The following is a 25,660-nucleotide window of genomic DNA, read 5'->3' as shown; positions in this document are numbered from 1 at the left end:
TGAGTGGCTAAGACTCCACGCGCCCAGTGCTAGGGGCCTGGGTTTGATCCCTGATCAAGAAACTAGATCTTGCTTGCCACAGCTAAAGATCCCACCCTGCAACTAAGACCTGGCACAGAGAAATAAATAAACTAAATTAGTAAATTTTTTAAAACAACAGCAACAACAAAAACAAACAAAAACTGAAATATTTGAGTGACAAGGATGTGCCAGGCACTCTTCTAGGTGCAGGATATACAGCAGTAAACTAAACAAGAAAAAAAGTCTTGCCCTTGTGTAGCTTACATTTCAGTGAGGGAGAAAACAATAAACATGATAAATAAGTAAACTGTACAGTTTGTTAAATAGCAATAAATGTTAAGGGGAAAATTAAAATAGGGTACATAGAAGTGCTGAGGGAAGGAAGCAGAGTTTTAAATAAGTAGGCAAGCAGAAGCTAATCTGATATGATGACATTTGATTATGGGGGGAGTGTTCCACGAAAAACCTTTGTGGAGGTAATTAGGAACTTAGGCGTTTTAAGTTTGTGATGCCTACGATGAATATCCAAATGAAGATATCTGAAAGGCAATTGGACTTATGTGTTTGGAATTCAGCGGTAAGTTCTGGGCCGGGATTCATCAGCATGTAGACAGTGTTTAAAGCCATGAAGTTGGATGGAATCACTATGGTAGTGAATGTAGCTAAGAGAGAAGTGTTCCAAGGACTGTCATTGTCTCTCATTTGGAAGTGAAGAAGTGATAGGAACAAGCAAAGGGGGTTGAGAAAAAGTGGCAAGTGAAGGAGGAAAACCAGAATCCAAGAGACTTGAAAGTATTTCAAAGAGGGAGTGATGAACCTGTGTGAAACATGCTGCTAGGCAAGATGAGGACCAGAAGTTGATGGGATGTAGCAAAGTGGAGGTCATTGGTGACTGCCAGCAGTCTCAGTGGAGAGGTGACCACGACTGACTGGTGCTTTCTTTAAAGCCCGATAGCCAACTCCTACAAGAAATCTTTTCTTTCCTAGAAGAAGTTGCTCTTTCATATTACCATCAGTAGTGGTGCTGAACCATCCCATATTGGGCTCTCTTAATATTCCAGCTACTTTTTTTTTTTTTTTTTGCTTTCTAAGATAGAGATCTTGCAAAAATATGTAAACTAAACCAGATTCTAATGTAATGAACTGTTTTAAAATCTGTCCAATTGTTTTTGAACTTTTTAAAATGCTTTCTTCACATATATTATTTCTCCTAGACTTTGGAAAGTGAAAGAAAATCATTTTAGGGAGAGGTGAACAAAGCTGATAGATTTCCATTATGCTAGGGCATGCTAGGTAATGGAGTGTTGTTCCTTAAATTCATATCCTTGGTATTCTACTTGCTGTATTTTGATTTGAAATTTTTCACATAATGCTAATGGTCAGAGGTGCTGTTTCTTATTTTGCCTCAGTTTCTTAAAGAGCAAAGAAAGAAAGGTAAATCTAAATGTGGATCTCTTACTCAACACCCATTAGGATGGCTGTGTAGTTTTAGAACAAATGTGGAACAGTTGGAACTCTCCTACCTTGCTGGTAGGATTGTAAAATGATGCAACTGCATTAGAAAACTTCAGAAGTTAAATCTACTATGTGGCCCAGCCATTCTACCCCTCAGAATCTACTCAAGGAAAAGCATATGTTAACACAAAGATTTGCATGTGAATAAAAATGTCAGTCACAATAGCTAAACTGTAAGCAATCCAAGTACTCCGCACAGGTGAAGGGCAAACAAATTACAAGACATTCATACAACAGAACACTACTCAGCAACAATGAGGGGAGAGCTATTGATACATGCGAACAAACCTGGGTGACTCAAAAACACTACGCTGACCAGAAGCAGCCACACAGAAAAGGGGTACAAGGAAACCTTTGGGGGCATTGGAAATGCTTATACATTTTTTGGTAATGGTTGGTCCAAATCTTTCCTTTAATACATGTTTTATGGCAAAGATCCACCAACTGTAGACTAGAATATTCCCATTTGTCTCAACTACTTCAAAATCATGAAATTAGCAGAAAGTTTGGTCTTAAGAATTATTTTCATAGAATTTATATCTAAGAGCCTTTTCTCAGTTAAATTTGATTTTAGGAATCTTGATATATCTTAACCAGTGAATAAACCAGTTGTTGGTGTATTCAGGCTTTGTAAGAGACACTTAGTCCTCCATGCTATTATCTTTCTTAATTGTGCATATTTCCTCTACTGACTCTTTGATGGCAATTAAAACACCCAAGGCACAAGGTTAACAGGAATGGAGATTAGACAAAAAGGCAAAGGAAAACGTCTCCAGACTTTGTCACTGCAGAATAACATTCTTAGAAAGGTGTTTCATTGGTTCCTTTAAAAAATGTTTCATTTGCAGTGATGTAAGAATCCTACAGTGGATCCTAAGAGATACAAATTGATACAGAAATGCCTGTGCCCATGGTTGTGGTGGTGGTCACAAGAATGTGTTTACATTTGTCAGAACTTGAATTGGACTCTTAGATGTGTCTGTTATATGTAAATTACACTTAAATGAAGTTGGAGAAACACTAAAAATGTGGTAAACTATTTTAATTGTGATAGTCACATCAGCTGTGGTTTTAGGATCAGTATTCAGAAACACTTTAAAAATGGGTGAACTTCGTAATAATTTCTTTTGATAGAGTGAAATTATAAGGTGCTTCTCTTTTATCTACCCCATGAATGGTACAGAGGGCAGTTAATGACTTGTTTGGATTCTATGAGAAATACTTAATTCCATGTGCCCACATTTTAAACCAGACAGCAAGGAGAATAGGCTGCAACAGTCTTCATATTCACTTCTTCTGGACCTTTTCATGTATTTTAGTTGTTGTTCAGTCTCTAAGTTTTGTTCGACTCTTTGCGACCCTATGACTGCAGCACACCAGGCTTCCCTGTCCTTCACCATCTCCCGGAGTTTGCTCAAACTCATGTCCATTGAGTTGGTGATGCCATCCAACCATCTCATCCTCTGTTGTTGCCTTCTCCTCTTGCCTTCGGTCTTTCCCAGTATCAGATTATTTTCCAATGAGTCGGTTCTTCACATCAGGTACCAAAGTATTGGAGCTTCAGCATCAGTCCTTCCAATGAATATTCAAGGTTGATTTCCTTTAGGATTGACTGGTTTGATCTCCTTGTAATCCAAGGGACTCTCAAGTGTCTTCTCCAGCACTTGAAGTCCAGCACACTTTGAAAGCATCAATTCTTGGGTTCTCAGCCTTCTTTATGATCCAACTCTCACATCCATAGCTGACTATGGAAAAGCAATTGTTTTGACCTTTGTCGGGAAAGTGATGTCTCTGCTTTTTAATACGCTGTCTAGGTTTATCATATCTTTTCTTCCAAAGAGCAAGAGTCTTTTAATTTTATGGCTGCAGTCACCGTCCGCAGTGATTTTGGAGTCCAAGAAAATAAAGTCTGTCACTGTTTACATTTTTTCCCCTTCTGTTTGCCATGAAGTGATGGAACCAGATGCTGTGATCTTAGTTTTTTGAATGTTGAGTTTTAAGCCAGCTTTATCACTCTGCCCTTTTACCTTCATAAAAAGGAGCTTTAGTTCCTCTTCACTTTCTCCCATTAGGGTGGTATCATCTGCATATCTGAGGTTGTTGATATTTCTCCTGGCAATTTTGATTCCAGCTTGTGATTCTCTAGCCTGGCATTTCGCATGATGTACTCTGCATAGAAGTTAAATAAGCATGGTTAGAGTATACAGCCTTGATGTACTCCTTTCCCAGTTTTGAGCCAGTCGGTTGTTCCCTGTCTGGTTCTTACTATTGCTTCTTGATCTGCATACAGGTTTCTCAGGAGGCAGTTAAGGTGGTCTGGTATTCCCATCTGTTTAAGAGTTTCCCACAGTTTGTTGTGATCCACACAGTCAAAGGCTTTAGTGTAGTCAATGAAGCAGAAGTCGATATTTTTCCAGAATTCTCTTGTTTTTTGTATGATCCAATGGATGTTGGCAATTTGATGTCTGATTCCTTTGCCTTTTCTAAATTTAGCTTGTTCATTGGAAGGTCTCAGTTCACAAACTGTTGAAGCCCAGTTTGAAGGATTTTGAGCATTACCTTGCTAGCATGTAAAATGAGTGCAGTTGTATTTTAGTAGCAATCTTATTTGCAAGAAATAGCACAACATACCAAATTCTGAGCAAACAAAGAAAGTTTTGTACTTTAGGTTTCCTCAGTGCTAATAATTTGAATCTTACACATACAACAGATTCGAGACTCATAGAGTGTGTTAGGAATAATGAACTTTGATAGGAGTAATTGAGGTTATAAACAACCCTTGTGAAAGATATGCCTCAGGTTCATGCAGTGAGTGGGGTCATTAATTGTCTTACATGCTCACAGTCAAGACTCATTAGTGCTTACATAAACCGTTTTTAGTTGGACATATGTTACAAGTATATACACTTTAAAAAAATCCAGACAGCATTATACCTGTTTGTGATAACTTCTGAGTAAGTGACTTCTGATTTTGCTCATTCCCTTGCCTTCCAAAAACTCCTCTTATTACCCCTCTGCCACTGTTCTTCCTGCTGTCAAGGCTTCAAGTAAGTTCCTTCTATTACACAAGCTACCTTTAATCTTTACAGTATCTCTTCTCTAAATTCATGTGACTCTGGAAGTTGGTACTATTCTTGTGACATATATCTTTGACAATTCTTAAGTTAAATTATTTTGAACTTATAAATCAACTCAATATTTTTTTGTTTACTTTTATAATACAATTTGGGGATTTTTTTTTTTTTTTGTACAATCATTTTTCTTTGGAGGCAGGGAGCATGCCAGATATTTTAAAATCTTTCCTGTGATGTGTAATACAGGATCTTGTATAGCATCTATTTATACTGTACAAATTTTAAAAGCTAAAATCCTTTCAAAATGTTTCACTTTTAATAACTCTAAAAGGTAAACAGTCATTCATTTAAAATCATGCATTACCAGAGATGTAAAATAATGTTTATGTATGTGAGTCTAGTGTGTAAAGATAAGGAAAATGTTTTTGTTAATACAGTTTGTGTTTTACGTCTTGTAAATTGATTTGTAGATATCAATGAATGCTTGGAGGACAAGAGTGTTTGCCAGGGAGGAGATTGCATTAATACTAAAGGGTCCTATGAATGTACTTGTCCAGATGGATTCCAGCTAAATGACAATAAAGGATGTCAAGGTAAACTTCTTTCTCTGCTTTATAATTTACGTAATTACTCAGTTCTGTGTTGCTTCCTGATAATAGTTTACGGTTTTACCGTTGTATATGTAAATGAGCTATGCAAATTTGTATTATAATTTTTTTGAATCTACATCAAGTGCAGGAAGTTCCTGCTTTGCATTGCACCAAACTAGCTGAAACTCATGCATTTTGGAACTGTGTCCTAGCTTTATGTGCTTCTGTGGTAACTATGATCACCTGTCCTTTGCTGTACTTTCCTTCCATTGGCCAAGCTTGGTATTTGATTCTAGGTTACCTTTTCACTTTTACGTATCCTCATGGGCCTATTTCAGTTTGTCCCATAACATGTTTCTGCTTTTTTGTTTTTCCTGATCCCTGTTTTTATCCAGTATCTAGCTTTTCCTCTCCCCCAAAAAGCCTGATTAATAATTTGGTCATAATTACAGAGGACAGAATTTTATATTTTTCCAAAGTGCTATCACGTTTGATCTCCCAAAACAGCTGTCCTCCTCCCCTTATCTGCTGTTTCACTTTCTGCAGTTTGTTACCCACAGCCAGCTGTGGTCTGAAAATATATGGAAAATTCCAGAAACAATTCACAAACTTTAAAATTGCTTGCTGTTCTAACTAGTGTATGAACTCCCATGCCATCCCATTCATCCTGCTCCGGATGTGAATCATCCCTTTGTCCAGCACGTCTCATCTGTGAGTCACTTAGTCGCCGTCTCTGCTGTCCTCAGATCCGATGTTGAGGTACTGTAGTGCCTGTGTTCCAACAACTCTTATCTTACCTCATAATGGTTCCAGAGAACACGGGTAGTGAGGCAAACCATTTGGATATACCAAAAAGAAGCCATAAGGGTTTGTTTTTTTTTTTAAATGAAGAAGTGAAAGTTCTTGACTTACTAAGGAAAGAAGAAAAAATCCTGTTCTGAGGTTGCTAAGATTAATGGCAGGAACAAATCTTTTATCTGTGATACTGTGAAGAGGGAAGAAGAAATTCGTTCTGTTTTTGCTTTTTGACTGTCAAACTGCAGAAGTCATGGCCACAGTGCATGCTAAGTCCGTATAAGATGAAAAAGGCATTAAACTTGCACAGTAAGATAATTGGAAAGAGAGAGAAACTGTGTTCACATAACCTTTATCATGGTATACTGTTCTCATTCTATTATTAGATGTTAATCTCTCACTGTGCCTTATTTATCAATTAAAATTTATTATATGTGTATATAAGAAAAAAGTAGTGTATACATGGTTTGGTACTATCCCTAATTTCAAGTATCCAGCTGGGGGTCTTATTCTCTGGGGATAGAGGGAGACTGACTGGACACAAAGTCCTAATAAGAACACAGCACCGATCACAACTCGCTTGTAACTGAGTGCCTGTTATGGGCCAGTTACTGTATTACCTCGCTTAATTTGTAGAGAATTGAGGAGGAAGCTTTTATCCATTTTGTGATTGAGTAACGGAAGCTCAGAGAAGTTAATTAGCATGCTCCTCACTAAGAAGTAATTGAACTGAGATTTGAACCCAAGATCTTTCCCCTTCATTTTCTCTACATTGCCATGCCAATTATGGTTACATTTATAGCCAAAGGAAAGAAGACAGATTCAGTGATTTTTTCCCCTCCCCCCCTCCCCCAGTATAATACATAGAGTATGTGGGCATAGATTTCAGAGTTTGTTTTAATGCTGAAAACATAATTTATGACAATGTGAATAACCATGGAACATATTTGAAAAATAATGTGTGGTAGGCATAAAGTTTAAATCTCTCCTAATAATCTGAAGATAGGTCCACAGTCAGGAAGGCATTTTCAATTGAAAGTGTAAGAATCTCATCCCTCAGGACAATTAATGATGATACACAGACAGCATGGAAATTCTATGTTAATAGTCTCTTTAGGAATGTGGCAGCATGCATTTGAGCTTCAGAATATACTCAGTTTCACATTTTGACTTACACATGCCAAATTGTGAATTTCTGTGGAATCTCGGACCTATGAAAGAAACCCAACTTAAATATAGTCTGACTTTCAGCTGAGTTACTAGCAGCATAGTTTAGAAATGCCTCAATAAGTACAACCCAAATTAAATGCATATGTTTCTCAGGTTCCAGATATTCATGTTGTTCTTTCTTGGTGGTTTCCTGGAAAAAAGTCTGGGAATTCGTCTACAGTTCCTGTCATCAGACTTTTTAGACAATTATTTGTTAATCAGTGACTTCTCTTGAAGCAAAAATGTTTATGCACATGATTCCCTATGCAAAGTTGCGACGTCTGACAGTTTTTAAAAGGTCACACTGAGTCACAGGTAAAATAAGAAGGTGGTCTTAGATAACCTTGAGGGCTCTCCAAGATGGACAGCGACCCTGGACTTGATCCCCGGGCCAGTGGAACTTTATAGCATCTTGTTGCACAGGTGGAGGGCAGCAGATTCCAGGCAGCAGGTTGGAAAGAAAGAATAGTGCTAATGGGTAAAAGAAGGTCAGAGTTCAGGGAAGATTACAATCTAAGGTATTTTCAGTAGATAGCAAACATAGCCAGAGAATTTACAGAAGAAGGGAAGGATTTCACAGAGTGGAATCATATTAAGAAATAGTAAAGTAGAAAATGATTCATTGCTCTTTCTTGAAATATTTTAAAATTAGTGACAATTACCAGAATGGGAGAGTTGTTAAGAAAATAAGTAATTCCTGCTTGATTTCTTAGTTAGGTTCAGCAGTAGATAAGCCAATTAGCCTGAAATATTTGGCAGATGGAAGGGTAAAGAGTTCAGGCTTAAAATACAGATAGCTAAATCAGTAATATTGCCAGAATTCCCGTTACATGATGAGAGGAATAGACATGAAGAAGAGCCTCAGGAGACCCTGGATACAGGGAAAGGAGTGACCCTCTGGAGGAGGGGAGCTGCCAGCTTGGTGGCTAAGCGTGTTCTCTAGGTCACGTAAAGGCCCCTCATCTATATGTTTTCCATGCTCCCATTCAACTTATAGTTACTTGTCTTCGTTTTTGCCTCCCCTATCATACTGTGAGCTTCACTATGGTATGGGCCCTTGCTACTCAACCATCTTTTAGGAAATGCTCAGTAAAAGTTTTTAATTGAATTTAAGATGGACTTGAAAATTGCTTTTATTTTGCATAGGGGTATAGCTGATTAACAAATAATATTGTGATGGTTTCAGATGAATTCTGAAGGGACTCAGCCATCCATATACCTGTATTCATTCTCCCCCAAACTCCCCTCCCATCCAGGCTGCCATATAACATTGAGCAGAGTTCCGTGTGCTATACAGTAGGTCCTTGTTGATTATCCATTTTAAATATTTTAAATGTAACAGTGTGTACATGTCCATCCCAGACTCCCTAACTATCCCTTCCCCGCATCCTTCCCCTGGCAACCATAAGAACATCCTTGAAGTCTGTGAGTCTGTTTCTGTTTGGTAAGTAAGTTCATTTGTATCCTTTCTTTTTAGGTTTCACATAAAAAAGATGTCATATGATATTTCTCCTTTTCTGTCTGACTTACTTCACTCTGTGTGACATTCCTAGGTCCACTCATGTTGCTGCAAATGGCATTATTTCATTCTGTTTTAATGGCTGAGTACTATTCCATTGTATGTATGTACCACATTAAAGATGGACTTTTAAGATGATGTGTTGAGGGCCTATTTGTTGTTTAGTCACTAAGTCATATCTGACTCTTTTGCAACCCCATAGACTGTAGCTGCCAGGCTCCTTTATCCATGGGATTTCCCAGGCAAGAATACTGGAGTGGGTTGCCATTTCCTTCTCCAGGGGATCTTCCTGACCCAAGGATCAAACCCACATCTCCTGCCTTGGCAGATGGATTCTTTACCACTGAGCCACCAGGGAAGCCCGAGGACCTCTCTAGTAAGAAATGACTTCAGAAAGACAGGAAAATGACCTTAGTAGGGCTACTGCTTGGATGGTGCCTAGGACGTGTGATACCTTCATGACTCCAATTGACTAAGAGAACTTTAATCAATTGCTGTTCAGTTAGAACAGAATGAACAAAACTGAGAGTTTTTGTGGACAGGTATTCATAATACACTCTTCACTTGCTATACTGGGAGGTGGACTCAGACTTAAAATATGCAGTTTTCTTGAAGAAGCAGTCAGAGTAAGAGGGACACAGAGGGGACAAGCAGCAGTTAAAATGCAGTGCACACAGGCAGTCACATGTGTCAGCACCATCGTGACCAGATGAGCCGTTCTCCATGATTCCTTACATCGTCCCCTTCAGGTGCTCTTAGCATCATTAGGACTGCTTTGAAAGAACATTGCATGGACACCAAACACTTCCTGCATTATTAGCCTTTAAGTACATCATCACCCTGGCCGGAGGGAGCGTAATCTTTCTTCATTGAGGACAAGCAGAGTATGAGATGGTCAAGACAGTAGTCAACACAGCTACAGCATGATTTGTTCATGAGTCTTAGTAATAATCATCATCACTTTTTTGACTCTTGGTGGTATTGAGTACTGCCCTAAGCACTGGATGCTCATCCACTAATTTCATCATCACAAAGCTGTGCAACTATTAAAGGCCACGTTTTTCTTGTGCTTTATTTCTTGTATCCATTTTCAGTGAAATAGGTTGGAGTCAATTTCCTTTGTATATTCAGACATTTGAGAAGTGCTATTTTTGAGTCAGACACCGTTAGACATGTCCAGCCTTGCCCTTAAGTTCACTTCCCAGGGATGGATAGGCACGGACTTGAGAAGACATACAGGCCAGAAGAGAGCTGTTTGCGTTGTGGTAAAATAAGGTAAAGGAGAACACAGTATTCACACTGAAGAAGATTTCACAAAAGACTTAATTCATTAGATACCCTCAAGCCTCCTATATATATATATTTTAAAGGGTACCCTTGATTTGAACCTATGAACTTGCTTTTTTTCGGATAAAAATGGTGAACATTGGCTATTTCCTATGATTTAACCCAAGTAATCTCTCTCTCCTGACAATCCAGGTTGTCTTGTGGTCTGGTGTGTATACAAACTGTGAAGTGTGCCACCAGATACACGTCTGGCCATTTTGTAATAGATTTTGCTTCCTGTCTTATCTGATATCATCTGAAAGCAAAACAGATTTTTTTTTCAAGTATGTGGAACTCTTCTTGATTCCAGATATTAATGAATGTGAACAACCCGGACTCTGTGGTCCTCATGGAGAATGTCTAAACACAGACAGTTCTTTTCACTGCATCTGCGAACAGGGTTTCTCAATTTCTGCAGACGGACGAACGTGTGAAGGTAAGAAGAACAATAAGACCTCATGTAATTATTGCACGACAAAGCAGAGAGGGGATGCCTTTGTATTTTAATCGGCACAGGCTCTGAGACACTGACAGGCACTCACGGTTTAAGGCCTTGGAACACATATGCACCAAGGGGACTCCTCCCTGAAATGCAGCTCAAGGTGGCTAGGATTTACAGACAGGATAAACTGCTATTATAACAGTGAAAATACTCACAGGTGATTCCATGACTGGTACTGAATTAATGAGTCAAAATGTGCGGGAGGTGATGATTTTAGGTGGGAGACAGGAAAATGAAGCAACATCCCTAATGTAACCCAAGACTCTGTTGATTTTGATTATGTTTCATATAGATAATCTGTATTATTCTGTATGTAAACATGCCTTGCTTGATTTTTCTCTGTACCATTGTCAGCAGAAATTTTCCACAGTTATTCCTCTAAGATTCTTTGCTCTGAACCAGTATATTTTCCTACCTTTCAGTATTTATTATATCCTAGGAGCACATTAAGTTGTTAAGACATTAAGATAACACGTTGGCTTCCTATTGGCAACCTCTTTATGTTTGCAGGGCGTAGCACTGGTTATATACACAAGATTTATATTCTTGATGACTTATGATAGTTTGATAAATTGAAGAATAATTCGTTTGAACCTTTATAAAAGTAAACTGAGAAGAATCCTGTAATCATAATTTTTCACCCATCCCTTTGAGAATCTAGGTTTCAAAACCCAGCTCTGTTTTAAAGAAGTATGAAGGTTCTGTTCTGGGCCTGTGTTAAGACTTAGTGTCTTTGCTTTACAAAGAAGTGGAGCAGGAAGTGTGTTCTCTCCTTACTCACTCCACAGTGGAATCGAGCCGAGGACCGGCAACCAGGTTCATCTGAAACTAATTATTTTATTGAGAAGAATAAACTGATCTTATAAAAAGCAGGAGATTGTTGAAATTGCTCTCCTGCTGAGTAGACAAAACATGAATGCCAGATTTGGCTTCAAGTGAAAGAGAGATCGTGCAGGGTAGGGTTTAAAGATTATGAGGGGTTTGGAAGTGATCAAAAGTGGGGAAATGGAGAAAAACATCATAAAGAAGATGCCCATGAGAGGTTTGCTCCATGTTTCAGTGGTTTGAGCTTTAATTAATTTTATGTTTAGAGCTCTAAGACCACAGCTCATAAGAAAGAGTATGAATGAAGGCCTTCTGGGGGGATCACAGAATTCCCTGGTAGAGAGGATAGGGTGCTAGCCGACTTCAGTGACTGAAAAAATGAAATTTTCAGAATGCTCATTTCCCTGCCTTCTAGAAGGGTGCAGGTTTGCTTCTTCAGCTAGTTCTAAAACATGGCTAGTAAGGTCTTCCTTAACTGAGAAATGGTCCAAGTTACAGATACCAGTAGCTGTGCTATGCAAAAAACTGTATTTAAAAAAAATGTATAAGTCATCTCAAGTGCTTACCAGTCAAAGCCACACACCAGTATAAACATACTCACGTTTGTTTTTTCTTTTGTACTTTGTACTTTTTCTTTAAATCTGTGTCTTTTAAAATCTTTATTTCTGCAACTCAAGAGTTATATAATCACTGTAACTTAGTTGCAGTTCTAATTTGTTTAGGCATTTACTTGGCGGGGATTTGAATTTTAAACTGTGTTTTTAGGAAACTTCTAGGGCTTTGTAAATTCCTGTAATTTAGTATACGGTCTTTGACCCTTGTTCCATATTTTTTACTCCAGAATCTGGACAATTTTTACAAAAGTAACAAAGCAGATACTTTAGACTATTGTGCTGATACCTGGCAGTTTAACTAGAAAACTCCCTCATTATTAGGCTCGTTAATCTCTTTCTTGAATAAGCTTTGCAAGATTTTCATTTTTTACGGTCTTAATCCAGTAGATTAAACTGGCTCAAGTGTTCTTTCGTTGGACTTAGTTTGAAACTTGTGACAGTAGCAATATGTCTTGATTCTACCCCTGGCCGTGGTGTAGGACGAAGCCAGTCCGTGTGATTGGGATTTAGCTATGGAGCTGATGTGTATAGGATTTGAATTAACACCAAGAAGTGGCTGGCACTCTTGCTTCGTGCCCATCCATCAGCTTACCTCCTAACTTCTCATTAAAGCAGCTGAAGCCACATGGACACGCGGGCTGGCATACCTTGCTTCAAGCAGGGCTGAAGGACTCCCGCCCAGCTGAGGGGAGGAAGGCCCTTCCCTAATCCCCCATGACTTGGAGAGTTGTCCGCATCTGCTCACAGATACCGAACTACAATGCAGAGGCATTCTGTCACTCTCAACTGTCTCAGGTGTCAAGGAGCAGGATCTAGTCTTTGAAAATAAAAACAGCACCACTGGCTCCATCCTTTCTCTTATGGTGCTCTGGGAGCACGTATGTGGGAGAGGCTGGAGAAGCATCTTGTTTTTCCCCCATGAGATAAAGAACACGTGTCAGTTGAACTTGGAATGGGAAGTAAGTGGCGGGTGTGCAACTATTTGTTTATTCATTTACTCAGAGCGCCTGTCCGTACCAGGCACTGTTAGTGTTCTGAGGGCAAATACACCCTGTTCTTGTCCACGTGGAACCTACATTCCAGGAAGAGATTTGGGGATAAATACGTACATAGTACATACTGAAATTATGTTTTTGTATTTACATAATATAACATGGTTATATTTTAAGGATATAAAAAAGTACAGGGCACAGCATGTCATATATAATCTATAACTCACAGAGTTTTTTTTTTCCAAGTCCTACATGTGGATGTCAGGAAAGTACAGGGAACCAAGGCCCTTTTGATTTACTTCCACTTCTGTAATTCTTTCTTTTCTTCTCGTAACTGTGGTTCTCCTCCTGCCACCCCCCTTTACACCCTCTAGCCAGAGATTGTGTAGGAAAGCAAAGGAGACTTTTGACTTCTTTGATTCAGCTCACTGTTTTATATCTTAAATTGGCTTATCCATTTGTTTTAAGAAGTCCAAATTCTTTGGTTCCTTTATTTCCCCCCACTTTTTAAATTACAGAATTCAAAGTTGCTTGATAATGATATATCAGTGTGGGTTCTTAGGAAAAATATGTATCCTCCCATTTGTAAGCTGACTCAGAGTTTCGTTTCTTCATTGGCAGCAGGATGTGAGTGAGTGGGAAGAAGACTGGGGAAGTTTAGGACATTCAGAATCCTCAGTGGCACCATGTCCGTGCCCTGGCCCCCGTGGAGAGATGCCTCCTGGCCTCTGACTTGGCATCACTCTCTTCACGTGCCTCTGGGAGGGCTGCTCTTGGCCAGGAGGCTGTGCTCTCCTAGTTGGCTGTCCATGTCGATGGAGACCTTGTATGACAAAGATGAAACTGGGGACATCGACATCTCTAGACTCCACTGTGGTTTCTAGTCTGTTCACATAACACACTCGCCACACTGGTCTAGCAGGGACCTCAGAGGAGCCTAGTGGCACAGAGGGAGCATCCGTGACTTATGGAGCCTGGTTAGTCATGACGAATTAGGCCTCTAAACTATGACCAAAATCACTCCCTAAAATCATGTCTTTTAGAAAGCATCCTCGTTCATTCATCCATTTGAAAAATATTTATTGCATGTCTGCTATATACTGGCCACTCCTAGGAACTGAGGTGATGTCTCTGAACAAAGAATATTTCCACTTTCTTGGAGACAGTAAACTAATGTCAGCTATATAATATGCTATAAAGTGGTAAACCGCATGAAAGAGAGCAGAGTAGTGGGAATCTGAGGGCTAGAGCAAAGAACGGAAGTTACAAACTAGGGTAGTCACAACTGGCCATTCTGCCTTTATAATGTAGATTAATGAAAGTAATGCTACAATTGTGTCTGAGTAACAGATGAAGCCATGTTACGTGCTTTTCTTTTGCAAACTTGTCATCGACTGGCTAAGTGATATTAGCCTGTCAATGAAAAGACAGGAGGACGTAATATTGTCTGCTGAAGGCCTCTTTCCAGTTGCCAACATGTGAGTTCTGTTGTCCAGACGGGATTAAAAAATCAGAGTACAATACCAAGAACAAGCCCAATGTGAATTATGGGCTTTGCTTGATAATGTTGTGTCAGTGTAGGTTCATCAGTCATAGCAAATGTACCACTCCGGTGGGGGTGGTTGACAGTGGGAGAGGGTAGGGGAGGGGATGGTTTTGGGAAAACAAGGGGAATAAGGAAACTTCCTGTGAAATTTTATTGTGAATCTAAAACTTCTCTTTAAAGTCTGCTTTTAAAAATCAGACATGCCTGAAATTAACCTGAAAAAAAATTAATTTTTTTTCATAAAAAAAAAAAACCCCTTTAAGTTCAATTCTGTATTCAACTGCTATCTTTTTTCCCCTGAATGTTGTTGTTTGTTTCTTACTTTTCAAAAAAGCACCCCAGATGGAGTATGTGATCAGGAACTTATGCTCTCACATTCAAAGCAACTCTCATATTGATTTATTTTATTTTATTTTATTATTATTTTTTTTAATGTAGAATTGAGGTTTGTCTCATATTGATTTAAAAACGGAGAACTGTAGGATTGGAAGGGGACTTTTGGAACATTGAACTTAACTCTGAAACCCAAAGCACTCAAAGAATCAAGTCCTATTGTTGAACCGCTATAAAGTCTCTAATCCTGTAACCTGTTTAGATATCTACCCATAAACTGCTTCTTGATAACTCATTTGTTTGGGTGGGAAAACACAACAAATGCAAGTGATAAGGATGGTTGGCTTCATGAAGTTGACTGAGAACAGTGGTATCAGAAAGATGAAAAGAAGTTGGGTCCAAACTCTTAGATCAATTTTGTGTGCGTTGGGAACCAGAAAATACACTAAGGACAACCTTTGCCAAATCAAAGAAAGAAAAACGAACTGGGAGTGAGTGTGGTTTTGTTTTCAGACTTTGAGGTACATTTTCCACGAGCAGTGTAGAAAGAAAGTATAAAATCATGTTGACAGCACTCCAAGGCAGTTGGTGGTTTTGTGGCATGGAGATAGAACTTTATGTCTATCACCAAAGAGAAAATATTTTTGAAAATGACTTAGCCAAGTAGGACATTTGAAGTACCCTGACACAATAATATATTACATCTGGCTACTTGGCCCAAAGATTTTTAGGTTTTTTAGTACTTTTAGGCTTGGAAAGTGAAAAAAAAAAAAAAATCTAGTAAGAGAATACAACCAGAGTATTTCTTTTCTAAAGAGAGGGAATTTAGCTTAACAACAGGATCCTTTCCCTCCCTTGTGTGAAAAAGGATCAGACAGCATTCCAGGTAAGGAAAGGAAGTGGCCTCTTGCTATAAAGGCTACCGTTCTTCACACTCCTCCTGTGAATGTACTTCTGCAGAAGTGAATGAAATGGATGTTTAAATCATTAGGGAGAGAGCTGAGGAAATCTTGCTGGAATAAGCTGCTTTTGGACCTGGAATACATATTTTCCATGCGTTGCATGATTGTCCTCCATATATCAACATTTTTATAAAGAAATTCACAATGGTGGCAAAAAAATTCGAGAACTCTTCCTAAGCCTTTCATTGCTACTGACCTTTCATACCCCAGAGCTATGGAAAATCATTTGTTCATAGAAGAAGTAAACACTTTTCCTTTCAGCCAAGAAATAGACATGAAGCTTCCAGAAAGGGCAGTCTGTGAACAGGCTGGCTGCCCCTCACACCTTCTGCTGTGTCCCCCAGCTCATGTTTGGGCACCGAGAGCTTCTTGCATCTATTTTGATGAATCTCTGGATGTCATCAGTAACCCAAGTTCTCAGTATATCATGGAGGGTTGTTGTCAATGATATTTTTGTACTTTAGCCCTAAATTGTGCTATTGAGTCCAGAATCAGTTACTTTGTAGGCATCTAACAGGAAGTATGATGTGGTTGTCTTGGACACCCAGTATGAGTAGACTGGAGAAACTTCATATATCTGATTTCATGACTTTATTAAAACAAAAGCAGTAATAGTAATAGCCAGCATTCACTGAGTTCTTGTTAGGAGCCAGGCATGTATGCTAACTATATTGTACCTATTTTCTCTTTTAATTTTCACAACAAACATATAGGTAGGTTAAATATTAATTGGTTTGCTTTGGCTGCAATGAGCATCTTAAAATAAGGAAATTATTATACTAACAAGAAGTATATTGATTGTTACCTCTCATCTATTATAGGTCTTTGTTTAATGTCATTTTCTCAATAAGTCCTTCTTTTTCATTTTTTGTAGTATAGTTGATTTACGGTATAGCAATAATTAATACATTATTGCATATTATTCAATATCAATATTGAATATTATTCATATTCAATATCCTGTGATAAACCCTATTCTTTCCCATTATGGTTTATCACAGGATATTGAATATAGTTCCTTGTGCTGTACATAGGACCTTGTTGTTTATCCGTTCTATATATACCAGTTTGTATCTGCTGAATCCCACACTCCCAATCCATCCCTCTTTCACCCTCTCCCTTGGCAACCAGCAATCTATTCTCTATGTCCCTGATTAGGCCCATTTGTGTCATGTTTTTGATTCCACATGTAAGTGATATCATATGGTATTTGACTTTCTCTTTCTGACGTACATTTAGTGTGATGATCTCTTCTGTCCATGTTGCTGCAAATGGCATTATTTAGTTCTTTTTTATGGTCAAGTAGTATTTTATTGTATATATGTATCACATCCTATCTATTCATCTGTCAGTGAGCCTTTCTCTAACCATCCTTTTCTTACCTTCACGCACTCCCCACATTCCTGTTTTCTCTCTCTTTTTTAAACTACTTTATTCTACTTCTTTGTCTTGTTTATTGTCCAATCTTCCTGCTAGACACTAAGGCTCATAAGACGTGAATCTTTGTTTTGTTCACAATTTTGTGCCTTTGAGAATGTTAGGTAGGGCCAGTAAATATTGGGATGGCCAAAAGAGTCATTTGGTTAGTGAATGCATTCAATAAAGTTCTTAGTGAAAATGAAAAGTATGTCTTATTTTCACTTAAAATCAAAGGAACTTTTTGGCCAATCCACTACTTTGTGAATGAATGAAGGGACTTAGTGCAAAGCCTTCCCTATTTTTTGAAGATCCGGTTCCCTAAAGCACACCCTGCTTAGTAACTGGGTGCAGCGGTGGCTAAAAAGTCGGGCTGTGGAATCTGAATACATGGGCTTGTGCTCCAGCACTTTCAAGCTGTGTGGACTTGACTCACATGAGTCATAGACCTCAGTTCTGCATTGCATAATAAGCATAAAATACAGCACCTACATTTTTTGGTAGGAGTTTTTGGAAGAATTAAGTATGTCAATGGGTGTTGGCAAGTATTAACACACACTTGGAATGGAGTTTGGTCCCTAGAATATGCTCAATGGATGTGAATTATTGTTAGTATTTTAGCAGTTCTTATACTGACACCCTAGTTATTGCCATGTGTTTCCCTTCATATGTGGGTACCTAAAAGGAAGGGGGCATTTAAAACCTATTTATTTTTATTTGATCTGTGCTCAGAAAATATGCAACACACAATTGTGTATTTGTGAATTAAATAGTCTGGCAATTCAAAGTCCAAGTCTGGATATAAATTAATTACTACTATATGTTTTTCTACATTTAAATCCCAATTTATTAAAGTCATGTAGAATATGGTTCAGTAACTCATTTATACATAATTTGCTTTAATTCCTCACCCTTTGTTTTCTCTAAACATTCCATATGACTGACTTTCCCTGTTTACTCCCCAAGTATTTCAAGTTTTTAAGTGTTTGATGGTGTCAGTTACCAATAAACTGACCGTCCATGCTAACACTTGCTTGCATTTAAGTATAGGCATTGTTATTTCTAGAGGTACTATTTTCTATGGTTTCAAAACTCATCTTTCTTGGCATCCTATATGAATATAGAAAGAAAAATTATAATAGTAAAAAAATGGGAATTTTTTTGGCTGCTCTTACATTGCCTTTGGGGCCTAAGTGTCAGAAAGATGAATCTGGGGTTTGATGTGTTTGGCCTGTGGTTAGGGTTTTCTCCCAGTCTCACTGGCAGCACCTCTTGGTGTAAGAAATACTATATCAAAAGAGAAAATGCACAGCATGGCTCTGAAGTTAGAATAAGATATTATATGTATTTTTAGAACAGCTGAGGTGTAAAAATGTAAAATCATTAAATGAATGCAAAGATAATCCAAATGGTTATAAATAAATATGTTAAAACAAAATTGCTGTCATTTAAAAAACTTGAACCATGTGAAAACACAAGATACGTAACACATAGTATCTTTTTCACGTAGTTGTGGTAGAAGAAATACACAATTAAAATTTGGGGAATTTTTTTCTGAATGGCCTTGGATTTATTTGAAGAAATTATTTAAATACCCCACTTATGTGATATTCTGTTACATGACAGTAAATTAGAATTATTGTTTACCTTTGGGAGTAGAAAAAGTTTTTTTTTTTTTTAAAGCTTTCTTCTAATTTCTTCTCTATAAATTTTTAGAAATTGTGTGTGTGTGTGTGAAATTCAAATACTTTTTAAATTTCTGTTTTTATATAACATTCTGTCAGTCTATCATAGGAAGAAATAAGAAGAAAATGGCTTTTTAAGTTCAGAAATCACTTTGCTTCTCTTTCTCTGGAAAGAAACATGGATGATTTATTGCATTTATAGCTTTTGCTTTCCTGAAAAGAAAAAGTGCTTGGTGTCTGATTAAAAATATACTACTCTTCAACTCAGAATTTTTCCTTAAATGTCACAGATACTCAGTTTGGGATTTGCACCTATAGTACCGAGGTTTTATCACAATTGAACAAACATCTGGCCCTTGTAATGGTTTCCTCAGGCAGCACCTCTCTGCCCCACTCATGTCCTGTTCTCTGAGGGGGAGGATCTGAACCCAGTGCAAACGGGAGGCTTTCAGGGATGTTTAATGACACCGATGCCCTTTCCAGCTGCAGAACCAGAGCTTTGTGGGCTGCCTCCATGAGGAGAAGTGGCCACAGATCCCTTTCCCCATTTCCTAAGTCTTTCACTGCAGGAGCTTGATAATACAGTTCAAAATGTAAAAGCGAAACTATGCTTCTTCAGTTTGGTTTTTTTTGTTTGTTTGTTTTTTTTAAGCAGTTGATTTAAAATGATTTCATTCATGAGGATTTTCATCCTTGGCCTTAGTCTGAATGATAGAGATAATCATCTTCTGTACATTTATTCCACTTTCTTGTCTTCAAAATCCATATGGAAATGAGAACAAGGGATATAATTTAAATATTTGGAAAGTTCTTAGGACTTTTTTAGATCTTCAAGAAAACCCCACAAAATTTAAGAGCTCATTAATTTTATATTTTATCCTCATGCAGAAAGACATTTACTAACTGTAGTAATTTTAAACTTATAAAGGGCATGCAAGTTGCAGAAAGAGAAGAGAACAAGGAACCTACTCTTAGCAGTTCAGATGTGCTTGGGAGGGAGTGTTGCCAGTGAGGGCCTAGGGAGCTGGACTGACCCAAATCTAATGTCTTATCATTAATGCTTAGTAGTTAAATATGGCCTCCCTTTCACACATCACATGTATTGGTCTTCCATTTTCTGTTGCCTGTTTAAATATTTATAATTTCTAAAACCATATGTCCTAGAACATTAGAATTTCAGTCCGTTCTGAACATACATCATTGCCGTTATAATTCTAAAGAAGCGATTAAAAAATTCATTCCATAGTAATGCTCAAACACCTTCTACAAGCCAAAAAATAGTAGCATAGTCTGGACAGTATTCAATTGATTCCCCTGACTTACAGTGGATCACATAGAAATGATACAATTTTAAGAAAATATGTATTGTTACATTGGTTCTCATTTTCACCTGTATGAAAAAAAATAATTTGACTTCATTTACATATGGAGGAAATTGAAGTTTCAGAGAATTTCAATGGCTTACAATGGACCGATAGGGAGTGGCGACCAGGATTACTACTCAGTCCCTTAATATTTTAGTCTAATAAGTCTTACCAAGGGGACAGAGATAGAACAAGCTTTTGAATGGTTAAGATTGTCTTTAACCAGGAAATATGGCAGTGTGGACTGGCTTTTTTTCTTTCCAGTAAGCATTTTAAATTGCTTAAAATATATAAAGAAAAATGAATCAATCATAGGGTACTTTTGGTAAACTTTCAGAGAGTGAGCACACTTGGTAGTGTGCTCCTGAATCCTCTCTCAAGCTTCTTTCCAGTTATTACCCATCCCCTCCTCAGTACCCACACACAGCAGTGCCCACAGTTCTGTCTGCACTGCCAGGCTTGTTGTGCTTGTTTTTGAACATTACATTCATAGAATCATGTAGTAGTTACTCATTTGTCTCTGGCTTATTTTGTGCAATAGTATGCTTGTAAACTTGACCTGTGTTACATGTAGCAGTACTTCCTCTTCACATGGTTCTTTGTATGAATATACCACAATTATGTATCCATTCTATTGTTGATGGGCATTTGGATTACTTTGTTTGGGACTGTTGTGAATAGAGCTTTTGTGACTAATCTTGAGCATGCCTGTTATTGACATAGTCACTCATTTCTGTTGCATATTACCTGGTTGTATACTCCAGTATTCTCGCCTAGAGCATCCCATGGACAGAGGGGCCTGGAGGGCTACAATCCATAAGATCACAGAGAGTTGGACATGACTGAAATTACTTATCATGCACACATATAATTTATAGGTCATAGATCATATGTATGTCTCATTTTCATAGCCAGTTTTTCAGTGTATTAATTTACACTTCTACCAGCTAAGTGTGAGACTTCCAGTGCCACATCTTTATCAACAGTTGGAATGGTTAGTCTTTTTAAAGATTAGTCATGCTAAGTAATGGGATCTCATCAATTTGCATTTCCCTTGTAAGGATTGATGTAGAACAAGTTTTCATACGTTTACATTGGCTCTTTCAGTATTGTTTCATTTGTCTGCTTCTTTATAACACATCCCTTCCAAAGGAGATGCTAAACACAACAATCCTGTCAATGATAACTTCAAATGAACCCAAGTCCTTAATGAAGTTTCTAGTATTTTCATTATTTTGAGATCAGTACTTTTTGTGTTTGTAATCTTTGATACTCTTTTATATTTTCTTCTGAAAGCTTTATTTTATATTTTACATTTGGAACTGTCCTTGCCCTGAAATTGATCTTTGCATATGGTATGAAATAGAGGTCAAGGTTTACTTTTTTTCTTAAATGGATTTCCATTTGGGTCATCACTATTTGAGAAGGATTCCCCTTTCCTGCTGATCTACAATGGTAACTCTGTCATGAAACATGTGTTCAAATGTAGATTGGCCTATTTCCTCCTTCTTCATTCTATCCATAGGTTTATTTATCTACCTTTGCACCAATAGCATACTGTCTTAATTATAGTAGCTTTATAGTAAATTTAAATATATGGTGCTGTAAATTCTAAATGATAGTATTTTGTTCTTCACTGAGATTGTCAGGCCTATTCTTGGCCCTTTGCATTTCGATGTAAGTTTTATAATTAGCTTGTTGATTTTCACCAAAAAACAAACAAAAAACCCCCCAAACTACTGGGATTTTGATTGGAATTGCATTGACTCAACAGGTTAATTTGGGAAGTTTCATATTTTACAATATTGAGTCTTCCAACCCACAAATAAGACATAGCTTTGTTTGGATTTTCTTTCATTTACTGTGGTGTTTTGTTGCAGTTTTTGTGTGTACAGTCTTGCACAACATATTTAGACTTATGCTGAGGTTTTTAATATTTTTATACTGTTGTAAATGGTATTTAAAGTGGTTTTTAACCCTTATAATAGTTTACTAGTTTATAGAGCTACATTTGATTTTTTTTTCATTTATTTTTATTAGTTGGAGGCTAATTACTTTACAGTATTGTAGTGGTTTTTATCATACATTGACATGAATCAGCCATGGATTTACATGTATTCCCCATCCCGATCCCCCCTCCCACCTCCCTCTCCACCCGATTCCTCTGGGTCTTCCCAGTGCACCAGGCCCGAGCACTTGTCTCATGCATCCAGCCTGGGCTGGTGATCTGTTTCACCCTAGATAATATACATGTTTCGATGCTGTTCTCTCGAAACATCCCACCCTCGCCTTCTCCCACAGAGTCCAAAATTCTGTTCTGTACATCTGTGTCTCTTTTTCTGTTTTGCATATAGGGTCATCGTTACCATCTTTCTAAATTCCATATATATGCATGAGTATACTGTATTGGTCTTTATCTTTCTGGCTTACTTCACTCTGTATAAGGGGCTCCAGTTTCATCCATCTCATTAGAACTGATTCAAATGAATTCTTTTTAATGGCTGAGTAATATTCCATGGTGTATATGTACCACAGCTTCCTTATCCATTCGTCTGCTGATGGGCATCTAGGTTGCTTCCATGTCCTGGCTATTATAAACAGTGCCGCGATGAACATTGGGGTGCACGTGTCTCTTTCAGATCTGGTTTCCTCAGTGTGTATGCCCAGAAGTGGGATTGCTGGGTCATATGGCAGTTCTATTTCCAGTTTTTTAAGAAATCTCCACACTGTTTTCCATAGTGGCTGTACTAGTTTGCATTCCCACCAACAGTTTAAGAGGGTTCCCTTTTCTCCACACCCTCTCCAGCATTTATTGCTTGTAGACCTTTGGATAGCAGCCATCCTGACTGGCGTGTAATGGTACCTCATTGTGGTTTTGATTTGCATTTCTCTGATAATGAGTGATGTTGAGCATCTTTTCATGTGTTTGTTAGCCATCTGTATGTCTTCTTTGGAGAAATGTCTGTTTAGTTCTTTGGCCCATGTTTTGATTGGGTCTTTTATTTTTCTGGAATTGAGCTGCAGGAGTTGCTTGTATATTCTTGAGATTAATCCTTTGTCTATTACTTCGTTTGCTATTATTTTCTCCCAGTCTGAGGGCTGTCTTTTCACCTTGCTTATAGTTTCCTTTGTTGTGCAAAAGCTTTTAAGTTTCATTAGGTCCCATTTGTTTAGTTTTGCTTTTATTTCCAATATTCTGGGAGGTGGGTCATAGAGGATCCTGCTGTGATTTATGTCGGAGAGTGTTTTGCCTATGTTCTCTAGGAGTTTTATAGTTTCTGGTCTTACATTTAGATCTTTAATCCATTTTGAGTTTATTTTTGTGTATGGTGTTAGAAAGTGTTCTAGTTTCATTCTTTTACAAGTGGTTGACCAGTTTTCCCAGCACCACTTGTTAAAGAGGTTGTCTTTTTTCCATTGTATATCCTTGCCTCCTTTGTCAAAGATGAGGTGTCCATAGGTTCGTGGATTTATCTCTGGGCTTTCTATTCTGTTCCATTGATCTATATTTCTGTCTTTGTGCCAGTACCATACTGTCTTGATCTACATTTGAGTTTTGTACATTGACCTTGTATCCATGACAATACTGAATTTACTTATTTGTAGTAGTTTACCTTTAGATTTTTTGGATTTTGTACCTAAACTATTATGTTATAGCTGAAAAAGTGTTATTTCAACTATTTAAAAGTTAGTCTTATTTTTCTTTCAATAATTACGCCTTTTCTTACCTGATACTTTCTAGTACCTCTACTACATAGAAGTGGTAATAAATTGTAAATTGTGTTGTTCATATCATCTATAACTCTGCTGTTCTTTGTCTGCCTATTACATAATTTACTGAGGGATTATTTTATAATCTCCAATATGGAGATTTATCTGTTTCTGATTTTAGTTTGCTGGATATTGTTTTATATATTTTCTGGCAGTCAAATTAGATGTAGAATTTTTGTATTTTCTTGGTGGATTGAACCTTTCTCTCTGAAGTGTCACTTTTTCTATGCATCTTACCTTTAAATCTACTGTATCTTTCATGTAGCTACATATGCTTTCTTTCAATTAAATTTTACACAATGTATCTTTTCCTATATTTCTGTATTCTTATAATAAAGTTTCTTTCTCTTATAAAAAGGATATACTAGTTCTTTTCTAATTCATGTATACAATTCAGTTTGTATACATTTAACTACTGGTATTTGGAAGATTCAAATCTATATCAACCTCTGTTTTCCATTTGTCTCATATCTTTGTTCCTTTTCCTTTCTTTCCTACCTCTACATTTTAGAGTGTTATTTATTATATCGCTCCCCAACCCTGTTTTTTTAAAATATGTTTTGAAAAAATGCTTTCCTATGATTTTTTAACGGAATAGTGAATGAAAGGAAAATAAAATGCACCAAAAATTAAGTTTGGGATCTAAAACATATTGGCCTAAGTTCTGCTTTCACATAATGAAAAGTAAAATTCTATACAGTACTTATCTGTATACAGTAGAAAAGTAAAATCTTCAGAGAGAAAATATTTATAGCTGGCAGTTTACCATTTATATTTGAGGAAGGGATTGGGTCCAAAGTATTTATTTTTCATTCAACAGAATCTCTGAATTCATGTACAGAAGACTGTACTTGTGGCAGGGTCTCCAGAGATTTTGAAAGGAAACAAATAAAGCTTTGTATAAAAATAGAAAAAAACTTGGTTAGATTAAAAAGCACATAAAGTTTTTTTTGTTTGCTGCATTGTTTTCAATTGCAGCTGTAGTTGTTGAAAATTGCTATGGTTTTTTAACTTAAAATATTTCCTAACTAATGATCAGCAGCATTTTCTCTTAAGTAATTTTTTTTTATCATTTCAAGCAAAACAGTTTATTTTAAAATTCAACATTCAGTTTCTTAATTGTCAACTGGAAGAATTATTTAAACATTGCAAGTTTTTTAATATTTTAGAATATTTATGGATGTCTATTCTACTTTTGCACAGTTTTACTTTACTCATTGCTGTTAGAATGTAGAATATACTAAGATACATACTCAAGTAGAATATTTTTTGCTTTCATATCATCAGATAGTTGATTGCAGACAAATAACTTAAGAGTAACATGTGTTTATTGTGAAAAACTTAGAAAATGATGAAAAGTGAAAAAGAAAAACATTTGTCAACCAACCAGTTACTATTTGGTCTATTTCTTTTTTATAGTTTTCAGTATTTAAATGTTATAATAAGATCATATGCCTTTTATCTTTATTTTTTTGATATTCATATCCTCTTAATTTTTGGATAGTTCCATCATGTGATTATACCCTATATTTTTAAATACATGCTCCTAATTATGGAGATATAAACTCTGTCCTTTGTTGTTGCTGCTGCTGCTGTTTAAT

The 25,660-nt window shown here is 37.2% G+C and overlaps 1 protein-coding gene across 15 annotated transcripts in view; it reads left to right on the top strand.

Moving 5' to 3' along the window:
* LTBP1 (latent transforming growth factor beta binding protein 1) overlaps window positions 1–25,660 on the top strand; it is a 442,908-nt gene that overhangs the window by 339,693 nt on the left and 77,555 nt on the right. For all 15 annotated transcript variants that reach the window (XM_061155622.1, XM_061155619.1, XM_061155620.1 and 12 more), the window contains 2 exons: window positions 5,081–5,203; window positions 10,360–10,485. In XM_061155622.1, the coding sequence (XP_061011605.1) occupies window positions 5,081–5,203; window positions 10,360–10,485 (249 nt within the window). The remainder of the gene's footprint in view (window positions 1–5,080; window positions 5,204–10,359; window positions 10,486–25,660) is intronic.

The sequence above is a fragment of the Dama dama genome, chromosome 11, assembly GCF_033118175.1.
Source record: "Dama dama isolate Ldn47 chromosome 11, ASM3311817v1, whole genome shotgun sequence".
In the NCBI taxonomy this organism is placed as follows: domain Eukaryota; kingdom Metazoa; phylum Chordata; class Mammalia; order Artiodactyla; family Cervidae; genus Dama; species Dama dama.
This window is presented reverse-complemented; position numbering and strand designations above follow the sequence as displayed.